Source organism: Anomaloglossus baeobatrachus, chromosome 1 (genome assembly GCF_048569485.1).
Source record: "Anomaloglossus baeobatrachus isolate aAnoBae1 chromosome 1, aAnoBae1.hap1, whole genome shotgun sequence".
NCBI classification, from domain to species: Eukaryota; Metazoa; Chordata; class Amphibia; order Anura; family Aromobatidae; genus Anomaloglossus; species Anomaloglossus baeobatrachus.
In genome coordinates, this window is record NC_134353.1 from 459,347,051 (window position 1) to 459,371,248 (window position 24,198).

Consider the following 24,198-nt stretch of genomic DNA (forward strand, 5'->3'; position numbering starts at 1 on the left):
CCAGTCGCACCCCTTAAGACGCCTCATGCACTTCCTGGGGAAGATGGTGGCAGCAATGGAGGCAGTCCCGTTTGCGCAGTTTCATCTGCGCCCACTTCAATGGGACATTCTCCGCCAATGGGACGGGAAGTCGACGTCCTTAGACAGGAAAGTCTCCCTTTCCCAGACGGCCAAGGACTCTCTTCAATGGTGGCTTCTTCCCACCTCATTATCACAAGGAAGGTCCTTCCTACCCCCATCCTGGGCGGTGGTCACGACAGACGCGAGTCTGTCAGGGTGGGGAGCAGTTTTTCTACACCACAGGGCTCAGGGTACGTGGACTCAGCAGGAGTCCACCCTTCAGATCAATGTTCTGGAAATCAGGGCAGTGTATCTTGCCCTACAAGCCTTCCAGCAGTGGCTGGAAGGAAAGCAGATCCGAATTCAGTCGGACAACTCCACAGCGGTGGCATACATCAACCACCAAGGCGGGACACGCAGTCGGCAAGCCTTCCAGGAAGTCCGGCGGATTCTGATGTGGGTGGAAGCCACGGCCTCCACCATATCCGCAGTTCACATCCCCGGCGTAGAAAACTGGGAAGCAGACTTCCTCAGTCGCCAGGGTATGGACGCAGGGGAATGGTCCCTTCACCCGGACGTGTTTCAGGAAATCTGTCGCCGCTGGGGAAGGCCGGACGTCGACCTAATGGCGTCCCGGCACAACAACAAGGTCCCAACGTTCATGGCACGGTCTCGCGATCACAGAGCTCTGGCGGCAGACGCCTTAGTGCAAGATTGGTCGCAGTTCCAGCTGCCTTATGTGTTTCCCCCTCTGGCACTCTTGCCCAGAGTGCTACGCAAGATCAGGTCCGACTGCCGCCGCGTCTTGCTCGTCGCCCCAGACTGGCCGAGGAGGTCGTGGTATCCGGATCTGTGGCATCTCACGGTCGGCCAACCGTGGGCGCTACCAGACCGGCCAGACTTACTGTCACAAGGGCCGTTTTTCCATCTGAATTCTACGGCCCTGAACCTGACTGTGTGGCCATTGAGTCCTGGATACTAGCATCTTCAGGATTATCTCAAGGGGTCGTGGCCACCATGAGACAGGCTAGGAAGCCCACGTCTGCTAAGATCTACCACAGAACGTGGAAGATTTTCTTATCCTGGTGCTCGGCACAGGGAGTGTCCCCCTGGCCATTTGCATTGCCTACTTTTCTTTCCTTCCTGCAATCTGGTTTGGAAAAAGGCTTATCGCTCGGCTCCCTTAAAGGGCAAGTCTCAGCGCTATCTGTATTTTTTCAAAAGCGTCTAGCACGACTTCCTCAGGTACGCACGTTCCTGCAGGGGGTTTGTCACATCGTCCCTCCGTACAAACGGCCGTTAGATCCATGGGATCTGAACAGGGTACTAGTTGCTCTCCAGAAGCCGCCCTTCGAGCCTCTGAAGGATGTTTCACTTTCTCGACTCTCACAGAAAGTGGCCTTTCTGGTAGCGGTCACGTCTCTTCGGAGGGTATCCGAGCTAGCAGCGCTGTCATCCAAAGCTCCCTTCCTGGTTTTTCACCAGGACAAGGTAGTGCTGCGCCCGATTCAGGAGTTTCTCCCTAAGGTGGTATCCTCTTTTCATCTCAATCAGGATATCTCCTTACCTTCCTTTTGTCCTCATCCAGTTCATCGGTATGAAAAGGATTTGCATTTGTTGGATCTGGTGAGAGCACTCAGAATCTACATTTCCCGCACGGCGCCCCTGCGCCGCTCGGATGCACTCTTTGTCCTTGTCGCTGGTAAGCGCAAAGGATCGCAGGTTTCCAAATCCACCCTGGCTCGATGGATCAAGGAACCAATTCTTGAAGCCTACCGTTCTGCTGGGCTTCCGGTTCCATCAGGGCTGAAGGCCCATTCTACCAGAGCCGTGGGTGCGTCCTGGGCATTACGACACCAGGCTACGGCTCAACAGGTGTGCCAGGCAGCTACCTGGTCGAGTCTGCACACTTTCACCAAACATTATCAGGTGCATACCTACGCTTCGGCGGACGCCAGCCTAGGTAGAAGAGTCCTGCAGGCGGCGGTTTCCTCCTCGTAGGGGAGGGCTGTTTTGCAGCTCTAACTTGAGGTATTAATTTACCCACCCAGGGACTGCTTTTGGACGTCCCAATCGTCTGGGTCTCCCAATGGAGCGCCGAAGAAGAAGGGAATTTTGTTACTTACCGTAAATTCCTTTTCTTCTAGCTCCAATTGGGAGACCCAGCACCCGCCCTGTTTCCTTCGGGATTTTTGGTTTTTTCGGGTACACATGTTGTTCATGTTGAACGGTTTCAGTTCTCCGATGTTACTTCGGATTGAATTTGTTTAAACCAGTTATTGGCTTTCCTCCTTCTTGCTTTAGCACTAAAACTGAGCAGCCCGTGATCCCACGGGGGGTGTATAGCCAGAAGGGGAGGGGCCTTACACTTTTTAGTGTAATGCTTTGTGTGGCCTCCGGAGGCAGTAGCTATACACCCAATCGTCTGGGTCTCCCAATTGGAGCTAGAAGAAAAGGAATTTACGGTAAGTAACAAAATTCCCTTCTTTTATGGCTTACTTCGATTCAGAAGTTCGGGTATTTCGTCTTCCGGTCCTAATGGATCCGGCACCAGAGGCACCAAGGTGTCCCTCAAAGGTGCTATGTCCCTTCAGGGTTCCCTTACATCCGCCATTGCGACAGTTCGGTGGGACCGGGCGCACACGGTAGTGACCTTCAGTGGGACATATTGGGGACTCAAGCAATTGTTGAGGATCATTGACCAAGTGCTTGCGCTCCGGCACATTCGAATCCCTACATTGCTGGTTGAACCGGTGAAGTAATGAAACACGCTTCAGATGACTTGAGATCCTAAGGTGCTTGCTTTTGGCGCACGTCTTCAAAAAGGAGCCCGCCTTCGGGGTCACCTGTTCTGCGGTGTGTGGTCTGGAAGCGAATCCCATGGTTTGTTTTCTTTTCTTTTCTTAAAAATTGCCAGGATATGGCTGGTTGTAGACTGAGCGGTGGGCTGGTCCCTACCCTCCCTGTCTGGTCGTCAGTTCCTGTATGGAGAAGAGTAATCGGTTTGGACTGTTTTCGGCAGCGGCCGGTTGAGACGGGGGATGGGTCCTCCGTCAGTCCATCGCCACTTCGCTATACGTTGCCTGTGTTCTGATAATAGACCTCGTTGTGGCCTGAAATAAGGTTCACTGGTTCTGTTCTCTAAATCCTAGGGATCTGCCTCATGTGGTGGACGCCCTGCTGTTCGAATGTAGATGTGACCTTGTTGTACCTGTCCACTCATAGCCTGTTTCCAGCCGTGTTGAAGAAAATCCTGGAGAACAGGGCTGTGATGATCCTGATAGCGCCATTTTTTGCCAGATTACCATGATTTTATTCCCTGGTAACTTGTCGTTCTCGAGGCCGGGGGTCATACTGGTCCTCCTCACTCAGGTTCCAGATCTTCACCCCCTGTCAGGCATATTGCATCTTACAGTGTGGTCTTTTTTGAAAGGTCACCTTACGACTCAGGGTTTTCTCTTGTTCTTGTCCCTACTCTTCTTCGGAGTAGTAAGCCGGTTGAAAAAAAAAAAAAAACAAAAAAAAAAGGGGCCTGGACAATATTCTTGTCTTCCAAGGGTGAGCCCTGATGGACCGACGACTGTTGCGGCAATCGTGGAGTTTTTCCGGAAGGGGTTGACACTGGCTCTGTCATTGCGTTCACCAAGAGTTCGAAAAAGGGGCCCTTGCTACCTGTTACTATTGTGTCCAGTCTGGAGTCCGCTGGCCTCCCGGTTCATTCGGGTATGGTCTAGCCCTCTGCGCAATGTATCTTGCCCCCTTGGGGCCTTATTCTCGTTCTATCTGCCCTGACAAAGCCCCATTGATCCCTTGGAGTCCATGTTATTAACTACTCTGCCTCTGAAACAGACTTCCTGACACCGTCACATCGGCTTGTAGGGATAGTGACTTCCAGGCACTATCTTAGTTCCACCATTACTCAGCTTTCAAGGATAAGGTGTCCTGAAACCTGCCCCTCCTTGCCTCCTGATAGTACGTCATGTTTTCTTAATTCAAAAGGGAATTGTTCTTCCATCCTTTGGGATAGTCGGCAAGATCAGGAAGGGGAGGGGGGAGCCATTTGCTGGACATTAGCGGTTCCTTATGGAATATCTGTCTGCAGCAGAGGCAGGTCCGGTTTGTTTTCTTTCAGGGTGATAGCTAGACGCTCCAGGCTTCTAAATCCACTTGGTGGGTGGATCTGCGCAGCCACTTCTTCGTCTGCTCGGCTTGTGGTAGGTATGTGCCTGTAGGTCTGAAAGTTCCCTGCACAAGGGCAATGACATCTCCTGGGCTGCAAGATCGTATGTCACCTTTGAGCAGCTTGTCAGGGGCCACGTAATCTTCCCCTTTCACTCGCTATAGGCACTATAAGTTGGCCTTATCCTTGCTGGCTTCACCGGGGGAGCTCGGTTCTGTGATTTTTTCCCCCCCCTTGGCTTATTCCTCTATCTATGTAATTCTCTCGTGGTGCTGTCATGGGTGCTGGAAAAATACGTAATTACTTACCGGTAATGTGTTTTTTCTGAACCCATGACAGCACCCTTACATTCCCTCCCTGCATGTGGATAATTGGCTGTTTTTTAGCTGCACGGGGTTCATGTTGGTGCTGGTTATGTTATAATGTTGTTTCCTCCGGAGGTCCTTTCATGCTCTGCAAACCAACTGATGCGGGGAGAGGTACCGCCCCTTTTTATCCTGGAGGTTTCCTGTCCTTGAAGGGCGGATCCCCTCTCTCGTGGTGCTGTCATGGGTTCAGAAAAAACACATTACCGGTAAGTAATTACGTATTTTGCAGTCAAATGGCATTCCTTCCTTTCCGATCCCTGCCGTGCGCCCAAACAGTTGATTTCCACCACATATCATGTCATGTCACCGTACTCAAAATTGCAAAATACATTTTTTTGGTGCATTTTTTTTCCTGTTACCCTTATGGAAAAAAAGCTACCTATTTGAAGTGACAATTTTGTGGTAAATTATTTTTACTTTTCACAGCTCAAGTTTATAAAATGCCATGAAGCACCTGGGGTTGAAGGTGCTCGCCAACCATCTAGATAAATTCCTTGAGGGGTCTAGTTTCCAAAATGCGGTCATTTGTGTGAGGTTTCTGTTTTCGGGAGTGGTAGTCGCGTTTCAATAGTCGCCACATCCCACCGCACGATTGATTGCCCCCACACTCTGGAATATCCTGCGGTGAAACACAGTGACTCTATTGAAAATGCCCTACACTTGGAGGACGAGGGTCACCTCTTTATGGTTAGGAGACTACTACTCCCCCACTCCATAGTATCCTGTGGTGGGACGCTGTGCATTTCAATTAAAGCCTCCTGCATTTGGAGGATGATGGGCATCTCCTTATGGGCTATTACCTGCCCGTGTCTAGGGTAGCCAGTGATTAGTAAGATGACCTAATACTCTGGTACCGATTTAAAAGTCCGACATCTAATGATGGCCCCCACCCCCCAAAAAAAAAGGGGGGGGGAAACGCTTGAAGACTTCTCTTAACCCAGCAGATAAGTAAAATTATATGTGGGTAGGGTTATATTTGTATAGGCCTCAGCTGTATGAGACCGTTTTGGATTTCCTGCTACCTGAGTAATTTTTTATAGGCCACATTACATATTTATGTTTGAGTCATTAGACTAACTTTATTTATGATTATGTTCAGAAATAGTGTGAAATGTGTGATCTGAGACTTGAGATTGTGTTGTTAGCACATTTTGCACTTTGTTGTTTGGTGATGGATACCATTTAGAATGGCTAGAGGTTATCAGTAGGGACTTTTTAGGGTAAGCAGACGTTGAGTGGGGGTGCCCAAAAACGTCTGGTGTATTCACCTACGCAGTCAGGCAATTTAGCCTCTATTCCTGCCTCCAATTTTGTCTACAATTATCACTACCCATTTTAACCATATTTAATAAAGTAATTGTTTTAGAGGTGTTTTTGAATTTTTTGTTAGTTGCTTACCCTCTTTTTGTTATATTTATCTGGCCAGTAGGGGACTAGTTTACAAAATGGGGTCACTTGTGGGGGGTTTCTGCTTTGTCGGTTCCTTAGGGGCCTTGCAAATATGACATGGTGCCGGCAATCTATTTCAGCCAAATTTCTGTTCCAAAATTCAAATATTGCTCCTCCTGTTCTGGGTCCTCCCATTTTTCCAAACAGGTTTCTGATCACATTTGGGGTATCATGGTGCTCAGAAGAAACTGGGTAACATATTTTGGGTTCCATTTTGTTGTATTATTTCTTCTAAAAGTGAATAAATTGCAGCTAAAGCAATGTTTTTAGGTAAAATCATTTTATATAAAATATAAATAAATATATATATAAAAATATTTTTTTTTAATTTTTTTTCCACATCACTTTAGTTCCTGCGAAGCACCTGAAGGGTTAATTACCTCCTTGGATGTGATTTTGAGCACTGTGAGGGGTGTAGTTTTTAGAATGGGGTCACTTTTGGGTATTTTCTGTCACCTCGGCCCCTCAAAGTCACTTCAAATATGATGTGGTCACTAAAAAAAAATGGTTTTGTTGAAAAAATGAGAAATTGCTGATGAACTTTGAACCCTTCTAACTTCCTCGCCCCAAAAAGTTTTGTTCCAAAAATTGCGCTGATGTAAAGTAGACAAGTGGGAAATGTAATTTAGTAACTATTTTGTGGGACATAACTCTCTGGTTTAAGGGCATAAAATTTAAAAGTTTAAAAATTGTGAAATTTTAAAATTTTTTTTTCTCAAATTTCCTATTTTTTTATCACAAATAAAAGCAAAACTTTTCATCCTGAATTTACCACGATCATGAAGTACAATATGCCACGAAAAGGCTATCAGAATCACCGAGATCTGTGGAAGCGTTCCAGAGTCATAACCTCATAAAGTGACACTGGTCAGATTGTAAAATTTGGCCTGGCGTTAGGCCGGGGCCACACGGGGATCTACTAGGATCCTTGCATGACACTTGGCTCATTTCTCTCCCTCTCTCCTCCGTAGCCGGCTATTGACATTCTCGCCCTGCACTCGCGATACACCGGTGTACCGCGAGTGCAGTGCGATTTTTCTCTCGCCCCATACACTTGAATGGGTGCGAGAGAAAGAGTCTCGCATTACAATCACTGCATGCTGCCATTGTTTTCTTGACTGATTAGGGCTGAGAAAATAATCGCTCATGTGCGCTGACACACAGGCTAGAATTGGTCCGAGTGGAATGCGATAAAACATTGCATTCCACTCGCTCTAAGGCCGGGGCCACACGGGGACTACTGCGATCCCCTTGCATGAGACTCGGCTCGTGCTGGCAGTACAGCAGAGCCGAGTGTCATGCGTGTGTCCTTGCAACTGAGGTCCGTTCGTGCGAGCAGACCTCAGCTGCGGGTGGCGGGCCGGCACTCAGGAGGGGAGGGAGGGATTTCTCTCCCTCTCTCCTGCGTAGCCGGCTATTGTGATTCTTGCACTGCACTCGCGGTACACCCGGTGTACTGTGAGTGCAGTGCGATTTTTCTCTCGCCCCATTCACTTGAATGGGTGCGAGAGAAAAAGTCTTGCATTACAATCGCAGCATGCTGCGATTGTTTTCTCGGTCCGATTAGGGCTGACAAACTAATCGCTCATGTGTGCTGACACACAGGCTAGAATTAGTCCGAGGGGAATGCGATGTTTTATCGCACTCCACTTGCACTGTTTTTCTCGTCGTGTGGCTTAGGCCTAAGGTGCAAAATTGGTTTGATCCTTAACTGGTTAAATCAAATGACTTAAGAAACAATAATAACAAAAATAACACTTTACATGTTTGGTATCCACAAACTCATATTGACCTGGATATGTTTTTAAAACCTTCCACTACAGCTAAAGTATGTATAGTAAGCCACTTACTCTGCGTTTTAGTGAGTGAGGGAGATCCTCAGATGCACGGTCTTCTTTTTTTTTTTTTTTTTTTCCTTTTATTCACCTATATGCAAATGGCCACATAACTCCAGTGAGATGGCAAGTCAGGGGCCCCTTTTCTGGAGATGACCTCTCTCTTAATTATTGTAGGGCGCCTGAGAGCTAGAATCTTTGTGTATATAGTAATACAATTCTTCACTTTGTCCTTTTTTATTTTTTCTGTACAGTTGCAATCCAGTGTCTTGAAACCGCATTTGATGTTTCTATGGAAGATCAAAGCCTCGCCGTATTGCAGACCCTGCCAGAGTTATTTGCTGGAGCTACACTGCAGGTATCGGGGGATTTGTATTTTATGACATAGTTTGTTATAGGGGGACCTATTGTCATTTGGTGCATACTCCGCAGTGGCCAAACCTTGGCGTCCTGTAACAAGAACAGTGCTCTCTGAAGGTGCTGCTGTCACTTAGCACATGCGTGGTTTTGAAGTGTATTCAGTTTTTGGGGACAAATAATTGGTGTATATGTACGGTGGCTATAAAAAGTCTACACACCCTTATTAAAATGCCAGGTTTTTGTCATTTAAAATCACCTCAGAACGTGTAGGATTTTCCTGACATTTTCTTAGTTGCATTTTAGAGTAAACCCATGATCCATAACCAGCTTACAATACATAGGGATATCATCTTTGAACGTGATCAGTCAAGAGAAGGGTGCAAAAAACTGTCCCAAGGCATTAGTTATAGCATGGAACACTGTAAAAACGGTCATCAAGAAGTGGATCAAATGCGGCACAACAGTGACACTGCTGCCTCAGAAATTGATGAAAGGCAAGCAGAAAATTGGGCTATTAGGCTATGTTCACACACTGCATCTTTCACTGCTTTTCTGATGCATTTTTGAGGTTACAAAGATGCACCCATATGCATGTATTTCCTTCCCCCCAGCAAAGTCTGACATGTCTATTTTGCTGTCCGCACAGGGCATCTTTTTGGCTTCGTTTTTGAAGACGCAGCATGTCAATTCTTTTTGCGTTTTGTCCCTGCGTTACGGAGGACTGGCAGATCAATCCCCCGCTGACTATGGGTCGGGAAAAATTTGATTTTTTTTCTGGCATGATCCCCTTTTTTTTTTTTAAATATATGACAAAAACAGCATTTTTAACAGGGGCGCCTAGACTTTTTATATCCACTGGATGCCAGCCACTCTGTGGCTTAGAGAATTTTGTCATAGGGATTTTATACCCCAAAGTAATGGCATGTATGTAAAGATGCGTTTTGTTTTGTTTTTTTGCTGTTTTTTTTTTAATATAAATCAAACAAATTCAATTAGACACATTATAGTAATAACAGATCATGGCATCATCAGAGTGCAATATATGTCAAGGTTGATTATCTCATCAATATTCTTTACATAACTAAGAGCCCATCCCTTTTATCCCCCCCCCCCCACCCCCCGTCCCACTATCCCCTTAACTAAACCCTGCAGTGAGAAAAATTTGCAATACAAGTCATACCAAATACAAGATCATAAAAGCAAACAATTAAAGAATAAATCGCTGGCAAGCTCATCTGGAACCACAGAAGGACTTCGAATCCACTTAGCCCATTGTTTACCGAACTTGGGAATGGCGCCTCTTACTTAGCCTATTGTTTACCAAACTTGGGAATGGCGCCTCTTACTTAGCCTATTGTTTACCAAACTTGGGAATGGCGCCTCTTACTTAGCCTATTGTTTACCAAACTTGGGAATGGCGCCTCTTACTTAGCCCATTGTTTACCGAACTTGGGAATGGCGCCTCTTAAGGCCCCGTCACACTAAGCAACATCGCTAGCAACATCGCTGCTAACGAACAACTTTTGTTACGTAACAGCGATGTTGCTAGCGATGTTGCTGTGTGTGACATCCAGCAACAACCTGGCCCCTGCTGTGAGGTCGTTGGTTGTTGCCGAATGTCCTGGGCCATTTTTTAGTTGTTGCTCTCCCGCTGTGAAGCACAGATCGCTGTGTGTGACAGCGACAGAGCAACAACTAAATGTGCAGGCAGCAGGAGCCGGCTTCTGCGGAGGCTGGTAACCACAGTAAACATCGGGTAACCAAGAAGCCCTGTCCTTGGTTACCCGATTTTTACCTTTGTTACCAGCCTCCGCCGCTCTCACTGTCAGTGCCGGCTCCTGCTCTGTGCACATGTAGCTGCGGGACACATCGGGTTAATTAACCCGATGTGTGCTGTAGCTAGGAGAGCAGGGAGCCAGCGCTAAGCATTGTGCGCTGCTCCCTGCTCTGTGCACATTTAGCTGCAGTACACATCGGGTAATTAACCCGATGTGTGCTGTAACTAGGAGAGCAAGGAGCCAGCGCTAAGCGGTGTGTGCTGCTCCCTGCTCTGTGCACATGTAGCTGCAGCACACATCGGGTAATTAACCCGATGTGTGCTGTAACTAGGAGAGCAGGGAGCCAGCGCTCAGTGTGCGCTGCTCCCTGCTCTCTGCACGTGTAGCTCCGTGCGCTGGTAACCAAGGTAAATATCGGGTTGGTTACCCGATATTTACCTTAGTTACCAAGCGCAGCATCTTCCACGCGGCGCTGGGGGCTGGTCACTGGTTGCTGGTGAGCTCACCAGCAACTCGTGTAGCGACGCTCCAGCGATCCCTGCCAGGTCAGGTTGCTGGTGGGATCGCTGGAGCGTCGCAGTGTGACATCTCACCAGCAACATCTTAGCAACTTACCAGCGATCCCTATCGTTGTTGGGATCGCTGGTAAGTTGCTTAGTGTGACTGGACCTTTACTTAGCCCATTGTTTACCGAACTTGGGAATGGCGCCTCTTACTTAGCCCATTGTTTACCGAACTTGGGAATGGCGCCTCTTACTTAGCCCATTGTTTACCAAACTTGGGAATGGCGCCTCTTACTTAGCCCATTGTTTACCGAACTTGGGAATGGCGCCTCTTACTTAGCCCATTGTTTACCGAACTTGGGAATGGCGCCTCTTACTTAGCCCATTGTTTAGCAAACTTGGGAATGGCGCCTCTTACTTAGCCCATTGTTTACCGAACTTGGGAATGGCGCCTCTTACTTAGCCCATTGTTTACCGAACTTGGGAATGGCGCCTCTTACTTAGCCCATTGTTTACCGAACTTGGGAATGGCGCCTCTTACTTAGCCCATTGTTTACCGAACTTGGGAATGGCGCCTCTTTTGATATAAATTCTTTTCTATTATTTAGGCTAACAATTATCTCTGACATCCCAGGTGGGCTAGAGGCCAACCAGTGTCTAGCAATCGTTTTCCTGATCTGATACACAAGTTTCGATATTGCGAGTTGTGTAGCAGCAGGACCTACCTCCTCTCCTACTACTCCCAAGATGCACAATTTCAGGCTCAAGTGTATATCTACATTAAATAATCTTTATCAAGTTGACAATCTTTTCCTAGAGATAAGTTAAAGAAAATCCTCTGCCATGTTTGCTCTTTTGGCAGTCCAAATAGAGGGATTGAGGCCACCAGCTCCACTGATAGGTGGGTAAGAGAGGAGTAGCCCCTCCTCAGGTGATTAGGGTCCATTCTACTAGGGCTATAGCCACTTCTTGGGCGGATGCCTCGGTAGAGCAGATCTGTAAGGCTGCAGTATGGTCTTCACCTTCTGCCTTTTGTTAAGCACTACCATTTGGATGTGAATCTGTCTGTTCTTACTCCATCCGAGAAAGGAGTCTCTGCGGTGGTCTCACCTTAGAATTCTTCTATTTTATTCTGTCGTGTACGGTGCTGTCATGGGAAGGGAAAAGCCGATAATTACTTACTGGTATATAAATAATATATAAAATAAGTGTTTGGTCTCACAGTATGTAGAATGGGTACAGCAAAATGGGAGTTTCTTCTATTTGATAATGGATATTCAGTGGAACCTCGCTTAACGAGTAAAGAATTTCGCTTAACAAGCAAAGCTTTCTGTAAATTTGTAACTCGGTTTACGAGAAAGCTTTGCTGGACGAGCAAATACTCACCGCATACACTTCCGGTTCCGTACATCCACCGCGCTCTGACCCGCTTTTTCAGTTCACACAAGCACGCACAAAACACACACAAACACGCACAAACAAACATGCACGCACACACATACAGTATTATGCACACCTTACCTTCCGTTCCATCGCCGGCCTCATGGTTCTTGTAGAACTACAAGACCCAGGAGGCCGGCGATGGAACGGAAGGTAAGGTGAGCATATAATATGTGTAGCTTTCATCGCTGGCCTCCTGGGTCCTGTAGTTTGCCGCTCCAGAATGTGTATCCGCAACCAACGCGACGAGGCAGGAACTTCGGCTGTCACCGCTACTCAAAGGCAGCGCGCTGGCCAATCAGAGGCAAGTGGCTCTGCCTTTTACGTCAGCGCTATTTCCGCCCTCGTCGCGATGGTAACCCGATACACAGCCCATACTATCAAACAGCAATTTTCAGGAGACCGGCGTTGGAACGGAAGGGGTGTGTGTGTGGTGTGTGTGTGGTGTGTGTGTGTACATGTGGAATGATAGAATAGGGGACCAGGATGGGACATTTAACAAGTTGTGGAACGAATTGTCTGCATTGCGATGATTTCCTATGGGAAATCTTGCTTTGCTGAACGAGTAACTTGGTTACCAAGCACAGTCCCAGAATGGATTGTTCTCGTTAACCAAGGTTCCACTGTACCTATTAATAATAAAGTGATTACACCAAAGGCTCTAAAAACACACTGGGGCTTTGGAGAGGGGCTGCCCCTTTTATGTCAGAAAGGTTTCCTGTTCCTGGGGGCGGACACTCTCTCACGTACGCTGCTGTCATGGCTCTGGATAATCCAATTACCAGTAAGTAATTATTGTCTTTCTTGTAGAAATGCATTTTGCTGTTTTAGAGAAATCCATAGTTGAAACTATATGCCAGTGAGCTGCAAGTGTAGCTGGTGATCATTATACTAACAGCTCTCCTGATTCCCCACTTGTACCTGACTGACAGGTAACTGAAACTTGAGAGACTGGAAACCGCGGGCATGAGATAGGGAGAGAAGCAGAAGAGCTGTAAGTGTAATGCCCGCCCGCTGCAGCTCATTGGCATACAGGTTCAACTATGGATTTCTCTATAACAGCAAAATGCATTTCTACAAGAAAAGTAAGGATTGAATACACATGAAAGCATCTTTACATACATGCCATTACTTAGTCATCAGGATTTTATAAATTCCACATTTTCTAAACCACCAAGTGGATATAAAAAGATCTACACAATTCTGATGACCGCTTCTCTTTAAAGGGGTACTTCGGTGAGATTAAAAATGTTTGTACTGTTCCTGCCCTCATACACTATGAAGATGAGCTGCCCAGTGCAGTTTTATTAGAATACCTGTAATTCCGTGTGACTGGAGCTGCTCACTGCTCCCCCTCCGTCACACATCAGAACAGCTGTAACCGCCAGTTTTCACACATCTGTCCCCGGCTCACAGCCTTTTTCCATAACCCTACTGGGAGGCTCTGATCCTGAATTTGCAAATAGCACTAGTTTTACCACCAAAACAACGGACAGTTTAAAGGTGAAGCCACAATGCATACACTGATGCCCCTGCCAGTCTTCAGTGGCGCAGCAGTGTCATTACAACCAGCTGTCCTGATAACACGGACATTGGGCACGTCAGTAGATTAGAAGCTAGATGCATATTATTTCATGTTTTTTGTTGCATTTTGTTTTCCTTCTTGCAACTTGGTCTATAGGACTAATATATCAGACTTTGTTTTAGCTGATTAGTCAATCTAATATCATATCTGTTTAATTTAGACATGTTTCAGTGGATTCATCTGGAATTATTATATAATTACATTAATAAATTTGCTTCTCTTGGTAAGGAATCCTCACCGACGACCTCAGATTGGACTTCTCTATCCGATGAGGACATAACAGAAGCTGAACGACTGAAAACAGAAGGTAAAAAGCAAAAATAAAAATGAAGTAGTTAATGATCTGGTATATTTCTTTGTCGCTCTATTGGGAGACCCAGACAATTGGGTGTATAGGCTATGCCTCCGGAGGCCGCACAAAGTATTACACTTAAAAGTGTTAAGCCCCTCCCCTTCTGCCTATACACCCCCCGTGCTCCCACGGGCTCCTCAGTTTTTTGCTTTGTGCGAAGGAGGTCAGACACGCACGCACAGCTCCATAGATGGGTCAGCAGCAGCTGCTGACCATGTCGGATGGAAGAAAAGTGGGCCCATATAGGGCCCCCAGCATGCTCCCTTCTCACCCCACTCTTGTCGGCGGTGTTGTTAAGGTTGAGGTATCCATTGCGGGTACGGAGGCTGGAGCCCACATGCTGTTTTCCTTCCCCATCCCCCTCAGGGCTCTGGTGAAGTGGGATCCTATCGGTCTCCAGGCACTGAGACCGTGCTCCATCCACAGCTCCTAAGACTCTGCTGGATAGGAGCCGGGTATCGTTCAGGGACATGGCCCTGCTACTTGAAGGTACTCTGTGTCCCTGTGGGGACCGCGCACAGCAACACTCCAGCATTGCTGGGTGTGCTAGTGCACCGGGGACCGCGGCGCTGACCGGGTTAATGTGCCATTACACACTCAGCGTCGCTGAGTGTGTTTATGTAGGGGGACTACCGTACTACCGCCGCCGCCATGTTTTTAACACTGAGGCGCGGCTGGGACTTGTAGTGCGCCGGGGACTTCCGCGCGGCCGCGCTTTCATGGCAGCCGCGCTCATTACTTGAGTCCCCGGCTTGTACGGCCTAGTGTTTCCTCCTCCCGCCCACAGCCCTGACAGGCAGGGGAAGGGCGGGACGCTTTACAGACGAGCTGCAGTGAGGGCTGGAGCATGCTTTGCATACTCCACTCCCCTCACTGCACTGTGAGGCACCAGTTCCCGCACTTTCTAAGGGTCACGCCCACGGCTTCCTCCTCTCTCAGGACGCCGGCAGCCGTGCCATTACACACTCAGCATCGCTGAGTGTGTTTATGTAGGGAGACTACCGCGCTGACCGCCGCCGCCATGTTTTGACACTGAGGCGCGGCTGGGACTTGTAGTGCGCCGGGGACTTCCGCGCGGCCGCGCTTTTACGGCGGCCGCGTTTATTACTCGAGTCCCCGGCTTTTGCGGCCTAGTCTTTCTTCCTCCCGCCCACAGCCCTGACAAGCAGGGGAAGGGCGGGACGCTGCACAGGATGAGCAGCACTGAGGGCTGGAGCATGCTTTGCATACTCCACCCCCCTCACTGTCCTCTCCTCAGAAGCGGGCAGCCATTCCTGTCAGCTCCTTGAATGCTGCAGAGGGGGACAAATTCTGACAGACCCAGGCAGGGACCCTGGTGGCCTCACAACCGCTTTATGCGGGGGGTATGCAGCATCTGTGGTGCTAGCCACATTTGTGCAGGAGTGTAATTTTAAATCATATGTTTATAAGATATGCTTTACACTGTATGGTGCACAGTTGATTCTGTATATATATTGTGTTGCTCAGGGAAGTCAACAGCATGGCGCCCATAAAAGGCAGGAGCGCCAAACCACAGGCTTACTATGCTGCCTGCGCCGCATGTACGACCCCTCTGCCGGCAGGATCCACTGAGCAATCCAGACCGGTATCTCAGCACAGGGGCACTGTTGAATCATTGCTCCCTGGCCCACCTCAGTTGGACCAGAGGTCTCCCCGGGGTGTCTCATAGATCCCAGAGTGAGGTCTCTGATACAGACCCCAGCCCCTGACCGTCTAAGCGAGCTCGCTGGGAAATTCCCTCGACATCTTCATATTGGTCAGGGTCTCAGCGGGGGGAATCCCTGGATGATGAAGCGGAGACAGCTGATCAGGATTCTGATCCTGAGGCCGCTCTCAATCTTGATACGCCTGACGGGGACGCCATAGTGAACGATCTTATAGCGTCTATCAATCAAAGATGCCACTCACAGGCAGATGGAGCTCTGGTTGAAATCTATCTATGAAGCTATCAGCGCTTCTTTTACACCAGCATTTGCAGCCGTATGGGTGCTACAAGCTATCTCAGCAGGTCAAGCGCAAATTGACGCAGCCACACAGACGTCGGCATTTGCGTCTTACGCTATTAATGCTGTCCTGGACTCTGCGAGCCGTATGGCGGTTGCTTCCGCCAATTCGGTGGTACTCTGCAGGGCCTTGTGGCTACGGAACTGGAAGGCAGATTCTGCTTCCAAAAAAGCGTTTAACCAGTTTGCCAATTTCTGGCGACCGACTGTTTGGCGAACGTTTGGATGAAATCATCAAACAATACAAGGGAAAGGATACATCTTTACCCCAGCCCAAACCGAACATACCCCAACAGAGGATGGGGCAGTCGAGGTTTCGGTTCTTTCGGGGCGCGGGCAGGTCCCAATTCTCCTCGTCCAAAAGGCCTCTGAATAGATCAAGGGCTCTCCGATTCATGGCGGTCTAAGTCAAAAAGACCACCGGAGGTGCCGCTACCAAAGCGGCTTCTTGATGGCTTTCGGTCTCCTCAATCCGCATCCTCGGTTGGTGGCAGGCTTTCCCGCCTTTGCGACTCCTGGCTGCCAAGGGTAAAAGACCGTTGGGCGAGAGACATTCTGTCTCACGGTTACAAGTTAGAGTTCGCCTCTCGTCCCCCGACTCGATTCTTCAGGTTATCCCCGCCTCCCGAGCGAGCCGAGGCTCTTCTGCAGGCGCTGGGCACCCTGAGGGCAGAAGGAGTGGTGGTCCCTTTTCCTCTTCAGCAACAGGGTCACGGGTTTTTCTCCAACCTGTTTGTGGTTACAAAGAAGGACGGGTCTTTCCGTCCTGTCCTGGACCCGTAACTGCTCAACAAACACGTATAGACCAGACTGTTCCGGATGGAAACCCTCCGCTCCGTCATCGCCTCAATGTCCCCAGAAGATTTCCTTGCATCGATCGATATCAAAGATGCTTTTCTCCACGTACCGGTGGCTCCAGAGCACCAACGCTTCTTGCGCTTCACCATAGGAGACGAACACCTGCAGTTCGTGGCACTGCAGTTCGGCCTGGCTACAGCCCCACGGGTTTTCACCAAGGTCAGGGCTACAGTAGTTGCGGTCCTCCACTCTCAGGGTCACTCGGTGATCCCTTACTTGGACGATCTGCTGATCAAGGCACCCTCTCAAGAGGCATGCCAACACAGCCCCGACGCTTCTCTGGGGGCTCTCCAGAGTTTCGGGTGGATCATCAATTTTCCAAAGTCAAATCTGACACCAGCCCAATCGCTGACATATCTTGGCATGGAGTTTCATACCCTATCGGCGATAGTGAAGCTTCCGCTGATCAACAAGCGTTCACTACAGAAAGGGGTGCAATCTCTCCTTCAAGGTCAAGCACACCCCTTGAAGGGCCTCATGCACTTCCTGGGGAAGATGGTGGCAGCAATGGAGGCAGTTCCTTTCGCGCAGTTTCACCTGCGTCCTCTTCATTGGGACATCCTACGCAAATAGGACAGGAAACCGACGTCCCTCGACAGGAACGTCTCCCTCTCTCAGGCAACCAAAGCTTCCCTTAGGGGGTGGCTTTCTTCCCACGTCATTATCGCATGGGAAATCCTTCCTACCCCCATCCTGGGAGGTGGTCACGATGGACGCGAGTCTGTCAGGGTGGGGAGCAGTCTTTCTCCACCACAGGGCTCAGGGTACGTGGACTCAGCAAGAGTCCTCGCTTCAGATCAATGTTCTGAAGATCAGGGCAGTTTATCTTGCCCTAAAAAGTGTTCCAGCAGTGGCTTGAAGGCAAGCAGATCCGAATTCAGTCGGACAACTCCACAGTGGTGGCTTACATCAACCACCAAGGCGGAACACGCAGTCGGCAAGCCTTCCAGGAAGTCCGGCGGATTTTGATGTGGGTGGAAGCCACGGCCTCCACCATCTCCGCAGTTCACATCCCGGGCGTCGAAAACTGGGAAGCAGACTTTCTCAGTCGCCAGGGCATGGACGCAGGGGAATGGTCTCTTCACCCGGGCGTGTTTCAGGAGATCTGTTGCCGCTGAGGGAGGCCGGACGTCGACCTAATGGCGTCCCGGCACAACAACAAGGTCATGGCATTCATGGCACGCTCTCACGATCACAGAGCTATGGCGGCAGACGCCTTAGTTCGGAATTGGTCGCAGTTTCAACTCCCTTATGTGTTTCCTCCGCTGGCACTGTTGCCCAGAGTGTTACGCACGATCAGGGCCGACTGCCGCCGCGCCATCCTCGTCACTCCAGACTGGCCGAGGAGGTCGTGGTACCCGGATCTGTGGCATCTCACGGTAGGCCAAACGTGGGCACTACCAGTCCGACCAGACTTGCTGTCTCAAGGGCCGTTTTTCCATTTGAATTCTGCGGCCCTCAACCTGACACTGTGGCCATTGAGTCCTAGATCTAGCGTCTTCAGGATTATCTCAAGAGGTCATTGCCACTATGAGACAGGTTAGGAAACCAACGTCCGCCAAGATCTACCACAGGACGTGGAAAAATTTCCTGTCGTGGTGCTCTGCTCGGGGTTTTTCTCCCTGGCCTTTTGCCTTGCCCATTTTTCTGTCCTTCCTTCAATCTGGACTGGAAAAGGGTTTGTCGCTCGGCTCCCTTAAGGGACAAGTCTCAGCGCTCTCTGTGTTTTTTCCAGTAGCGCCTAGCCAGACTTCCACAGGTATGCACGTTCCTGCAGGGGGTTGTCACATCGTTCATCCTTACAAGCGGCCGTTAGAACCCTGGGATCTGAACGGGGTGCTGATGGTTCTTCAGAAACCACCATTCGATCCAATAAGGGATATTTCTTTCTCACGCCTTTCGCAGAAAGTGATTTTCCTAGTAGCAGTCACTTCACTTCGGAGAGTGTCTGAGCTAGCAATGTTGTCGTGCAAAGCCCCTTTCCTGGTGTTCACCAGGACAAGGTGGTTCTGCGTCCGGTTCTGGAATTTCTCCCAAGGGTGGTACCCCCCTTTCATCTCAATCAGGATATCTCCTTACCCTCTTTTTGTCATCATCCAGTTCACCAATGTGAAAAGGATTTGCACTGGTTAGATCTGGTGAGAGCACTCAGGCTCTACATTTCTCGTACGGCGCCCCTGCGCCGCTCGGATGCACTCTTTGTCCTTGTCGCTGGCCAGCGTAAAGGGTCACAGGCTTCCAAATCAACCCTGGCCCGGTGGATCAAGGAACCAATTCTCGAAGCTTACCGGGCTGCCGGTTCCCTCAGGGCTCTAGGCCCATTCTACCAGAGCCGGGGGCGCGTCCTGGGCTTTGAGGCACCAGGCTACGGGTCAGCAGGTGTGTCAGGCGGCTACCTGGTCGAGCCTGCACACTTTCACGAAACACTATCAGGTGCATACCTATGCTTCGGCGGATGCCAGCCTAGGTAGACGAGTCCTTCAGGCGGCGGTTGCCCACCTGTAGGAAGACGCCGTTTTACGGCTCTATTACGAGGTATTATTTTACCCACCCAGGGATTGCTTTTGGACATCCCAATTGTCTGGGTCTCCCAATAGAGCGACAAAGAAGAAGGGAATTTTGTTTACTTACCGTAAATTCCTTTTCTTCTAGCTCTAATTGGGAGACCCAGCACCCGCCCCTGTTTTTTTGTGTACACATGTTGTTCATGTTGTTTGGTTTCAGTTCTCCGATATTCCTTCGGATTGAATCTACTTTACACCAGTTTATAATCTTTTCCTCCTTCTTGCTTTTGCACCAAAACTGAGGAGCCCGTGGGAGCACGGGGGGTGTATAGGCAGAAGGGGAGGGGCTTAACACTTTTGAGTGTAATACTTTGTGCGGCCTCCGGAGGCATAGCCTATACACCCAATTGTCTGGGTCTCCCAATTAGAGCTAGAAGAAAAGGAATTTACGGTAAGTAAACAAAATTCCCTTCTTTATTAACCCCATCATGACCAGGCAATTTTCCATTTTTCGTTTGTTTTTCCTCCCCTTCTTCTGAGAGCCGTAACTTTTTAACTTTTCTGTCAATCTTGCCATATGAGGGCATGTTTTTGTGGGACAAGTTGTACTTTTAAATGAAACGTTAGGTTTTCTTATATAGTGTACTGGAAAACGGTAATTCCAAGTGCGGAAAGATTAAAAAAAAAAGTGCAATTGCATAATTGTTTTTGGGATATTTTATTCACCATGTTCACTGTATGGTAAAACCAATGTGTGATGCGATTTATCTAAGGGGTTTAAAAAATTCAAAGTTTGTCCAAAAAATGTGGCGTACGTTTTGCGCCATTTTCCACAACCTGTAGCGTTCTCATTTTTCAGCATCTGGGGCTCAGTGACGGCTTATTTTTTTGCATCTCGCGCTGATATTTTTAATGGTACTATTTTTGCACAGACTCTACATTTTGGCCGCCTAATTATTGCATTTTGCACAAAATTTGCGACGACAAAAAAACGTAATTTCTTTGTCGCTCCATTGGGAGACCCAGACACTTGGGTGTATAGCTTCTGCCTCCGGAGGCCACACAAAGTATTACACTTTAAAAGTGTAACCCCTCCCCTCTGCCTATACACCCTCCCGTGCATCACGGGCTCCTCAGTTTTATGCTTTGTGTGGAAGGAGGCACACATCCACTCATGCATTCTCAACTTAGTTTGTCACAAGGGCCGTTTTTCCATCTGAATTCTGTGGCCCTCAACCTGACTGTGTGGCCATTGAGTCCTGGCTCCTAGCGTCTTCAGGATTACATCACTCCGAAGAGTGTCGGAGCTTGCAGCGCTGTCAGGCAAAGCCCCCTTCCTGGTTTTTCACCAGGATAAGGTGGTTCTGCGTCCTGTCCCGGAATTTCTCCCGAAGGTGGTATCCCCTTTTCATCTCAATCAGGATATCTCCTTACCTTCATTTTGCCCTAATCCAATTCACCAATGTGAAAAGGATTTGCACTCTTTGGATCTGGTGAGAGCACTCCGGTTCTACGTGTCTCGCACGGCGCCCCTGCGTCGTTCAGATGCGCTCTTTGTCCTTGTCGCTGGCCAGCGTAAGAGTTCGCAGGCTTCCAAGTCAACCTTGGCTCGGTGGATCAAGGAACCGATTCTTGAAGCCTACCGTTCTTCTGGGCTTCCGCTTCCTTCAGGGCTAAAAGCCCATTCTACCAGAGCCGTGGGTGCGTCCTGGGTATTGCGGCACCGGGCTACGGCTCAGCAGGTGTGTCAGGCAGCTACCTGGTCTAGTCTGCACACTTTCACGAAACACTATCGGGTGCATACCTATGCTTCGGCAGACGCCAGTCTAGGTAGGCGAGTCCTTCAGGCGGCGGTTGCCCACCTGTAAGAGGGGGCCGTTTCGGCTCTTTTTATCGAGGTATTCTTTTACCCACCCAGGGACTGCTTTTGGACGTCCCAATTGTCTGGGTCTCCCAATGGAGCGACAAAGAAGAAGGGAATTTTGTTTACTTACCGTAAATTCCTTTTCTTCTAGCTCCTATTGGGAGACCCAGCACCCGCCCCTGTACCCTTCGGGCTGGTTGTTCTTTTGTGTACACATGTTGTTCATGTTGAATTGTTCTTTTGGTTCATGGTTCAGTTCTCCGAACATCCTTCGGATTGAATTTACCTTAGACCAATTTATAAGTTTTTCCTCCTTCCTGCTTTTGCACCAAAACTGAGGAGCCCGTGATGCACGGGAGGGTGTATAGGCAGAGGGGAGGGGTTACACTTTTAAAGTGTAATACTTTGTGTGGCCTCCGGAGGCAGAAGCTATACACCCAATTGTCTGGGTCTCCCAATAGGAGCTAGAAGAAAAGGAATTTACGGTAAGTAAACAAAATTCCCTTCTTTGGTGTTTGGAATTTTTTTGCCGCTATGCCATGTACGGATCAGATTAATTGATTTTATATTTTGATTGGGCATTTCTGTGTATATTTTTTATATTTTTAACCCTTTTAACTTTCAATGGGCTTTATGGGGGGGTGATTTGAAATTTTAGGGTTTAAGTTTGTTTTTTTTTTAAACTTTTTTGGGTTACTTTTTTTATTATTATTTTACCGGACTGATTCACAATCAGTGTTGCTTCGTAACTGGACAGGATCATTTCACTTGGCGTTAAATTGTGTTGTTGAAGTGTTCCCATTTATTTTTTATACATGTTTTTTTTTGTTGTGCATTCAATTTTTATCCTGCATTTTATTGGGTGAGGGGCTGAAAAAAAATTCAAAGTGGAACAAAAAAAGAGAATTTTTTCTTTGTTGTTGAATCAGGAAAAGTGGATTGATTTTGAATGTTTTTTGTCATTTTAAAAAAAAATTAATTGAATTGTATAACTTTATTGCTGTACTCTGAGCCAAATGTTTTAGTTCTGTTTGAGTCCTACAGCCTCTTTTTTTGCATTGGATATTGTTGGCTGCAGAATGAGTTAATTTAAGGGGCATTTATACTGCAAGAAAATTGTGTTTAAAAATCACCCGATAAACTAAGAAAAAGGGGTAAAATGATCTCATGGTGCATAAAAGATCAGCGCTCTTGGCAGTGCACCGTCCTGTATACACTGCACTGGCACTGCTGAGAACTAGGGCACGTTAGGCACTGAGTGTTGTAAGATGGATCACCCAATGAGCATCGTTCACTTTGGTCTACCTATGTAAACAGTTAAACCACCAATTGTTAAGGGTTTTTATGCAAATCCATGCTAATAAAACGCTGCCTTCACAGTCCCAGCAAAGCTTATAAGATTCCAGAAATCACATGCGCACATTGACACACACAATAACACCTGCGCTCTTTATGAGTGAAATGTCAGATTGCTTGGTTTTTGCTGCGTTTAATGAAAGAACAAGCATGTCCATTCTTTCAGCGCTTTTGCAGCGTTTTTCACCCATACAAATCAATGAAGTGAAAAAACGCAGGATATTTTCTGCCAAAAGATAGTTTTGCTGCATCAATAAAGCCCTGTGTGAACATACCCTATCAGTTTACCAGTTGGCAGTCATATTGCGCTGTCACTCGGGCTGTGTGAACAAGCCTTTTAGAATCAGTTGAAGGCAGTCTGTAACGCTTACCTGCTTATTTTCAGTAGCTCCTTTGGTCTGTGACCACACCAAAGTCAACCCCAAATGAAAAATCCTCTGTTAATTTATTCTATAGCCAACCTCAGACAGAGGCTGTAGAACCTAAAAGGTTGAAAATAAAGATATGTCATAAGGTTTTTACTACCTCATGTAGGGGCAGAGATCCTGATTCTAGCGGTGTGTCACTTACTGGGCTGCTTAGTATAGTTTTGATAAAATCTCTGATTAATCAGCAGTAGATTATCATTGACGTGCTGCAAGGTAGTCCAGCATATTCATGAGCTCTGTGTAAGGCCTGTTTCACACATCTGTGAAAAAGATATTTTTCACTGATGTTAAAATCGCATATGTCTCTCCGTGTGCCATGCTTCACGGCAAACGTGCGTATACATAATTGGCAGTTTCTGTAACCCTACTCCGTCATGCACTGCGGCACAGTTGCGCAGGACCAGTTTGAACATACACGTTACCGCAGCTTCGGGGCACAAACTGCGCATTCGCAAGTAGCGGAAGCTGCGGTCGGTGTCCCGTTGTCATGGCCATGAGTCATGCTTCCCTTCTCGCTTTCTTTCCCTCCTATCCACGTGAGCAGAGCCAAGCACGTTACGTCAAACGGCTCTGACTCTGTTCTCCTGCTAACGTATGGGTCGGTGGCAGCCGCACTTCCCTGGCTGCTGGCGCTTTAAACCCGGCACCTACAGCCCAGCGTGCACTGCTGATCGCTGACCACTAATCAAAGCTAATTAAGGATTCACTCTCTAAGCTCAGTGTTTATTTAAATGTCTTTTTATTATGCCATGCCTCTGCTCTGTTTGTGCATATATTTGTGTTTCTTCAGATATTGTGTCATACCATGCCTGATGAAGGGACCTGAGATGTCTCGAAAGCTTGCTTTGTAACATCACTTTATTTTATTTTAGTTAGCCATTAAAAGGTATCACAAGATTATAATTGTGTTCCTCTCACTGAGAACATTCAATAATTTTAAAAATATGGGACAGTCCATATGATGATGTCATGTCTTTGGAAGCTTCTGATAGGTTTATTGGCAACATCTGAGTTAGAGACACACCTGTATTAATGCACAGCTGAAACACATTGCTTCTTTGTGTAGCATCATGGGACAGTCAAAAGAAATTTAGCCAAGATCTCAGGAAGACAATTGTGGACTTGCACAAGTCTGATTCATCCTTGGATGCAATTTCCAAATAACTGAAGGTGCCTTGTTCATCTGTACAAACAATTAAATGCAAGTATGAGTAATATGGGAATGTCCAGCCATCATACCACTGAGGAAGGAGA

At 47.9% G+C, this 24,198-nt stretch overlaps 1 protein-coding gene across 1 annotated transcript in view; it reads left to right on the top strand.

Moving 5' to 3' along the window:
- The window catches only part of LOC142317209 (small glutamine-rich tetratricopeptide repeat-containing protein alpha-like), a 101,509-nt gene that overhangs the window by 16,659 nt on the left and 60,652 nt on the right, over window positions 1–24,198 (top strand). The window contains exons 3-4 of the mRNA XM_075353304.1: window positions 8,147–8,250; window positions 13,787–13,865. Of these exons, the coding sequence (XP_075209419.1) occupies window positions 8,147–8,250; window positions 13,787–13,865 (183 nt within the window). The remainder of the gene's footprint in view (window positions 1–8,146; window positions 8,251–13,786; window positions 13,866–24,198) is intronic.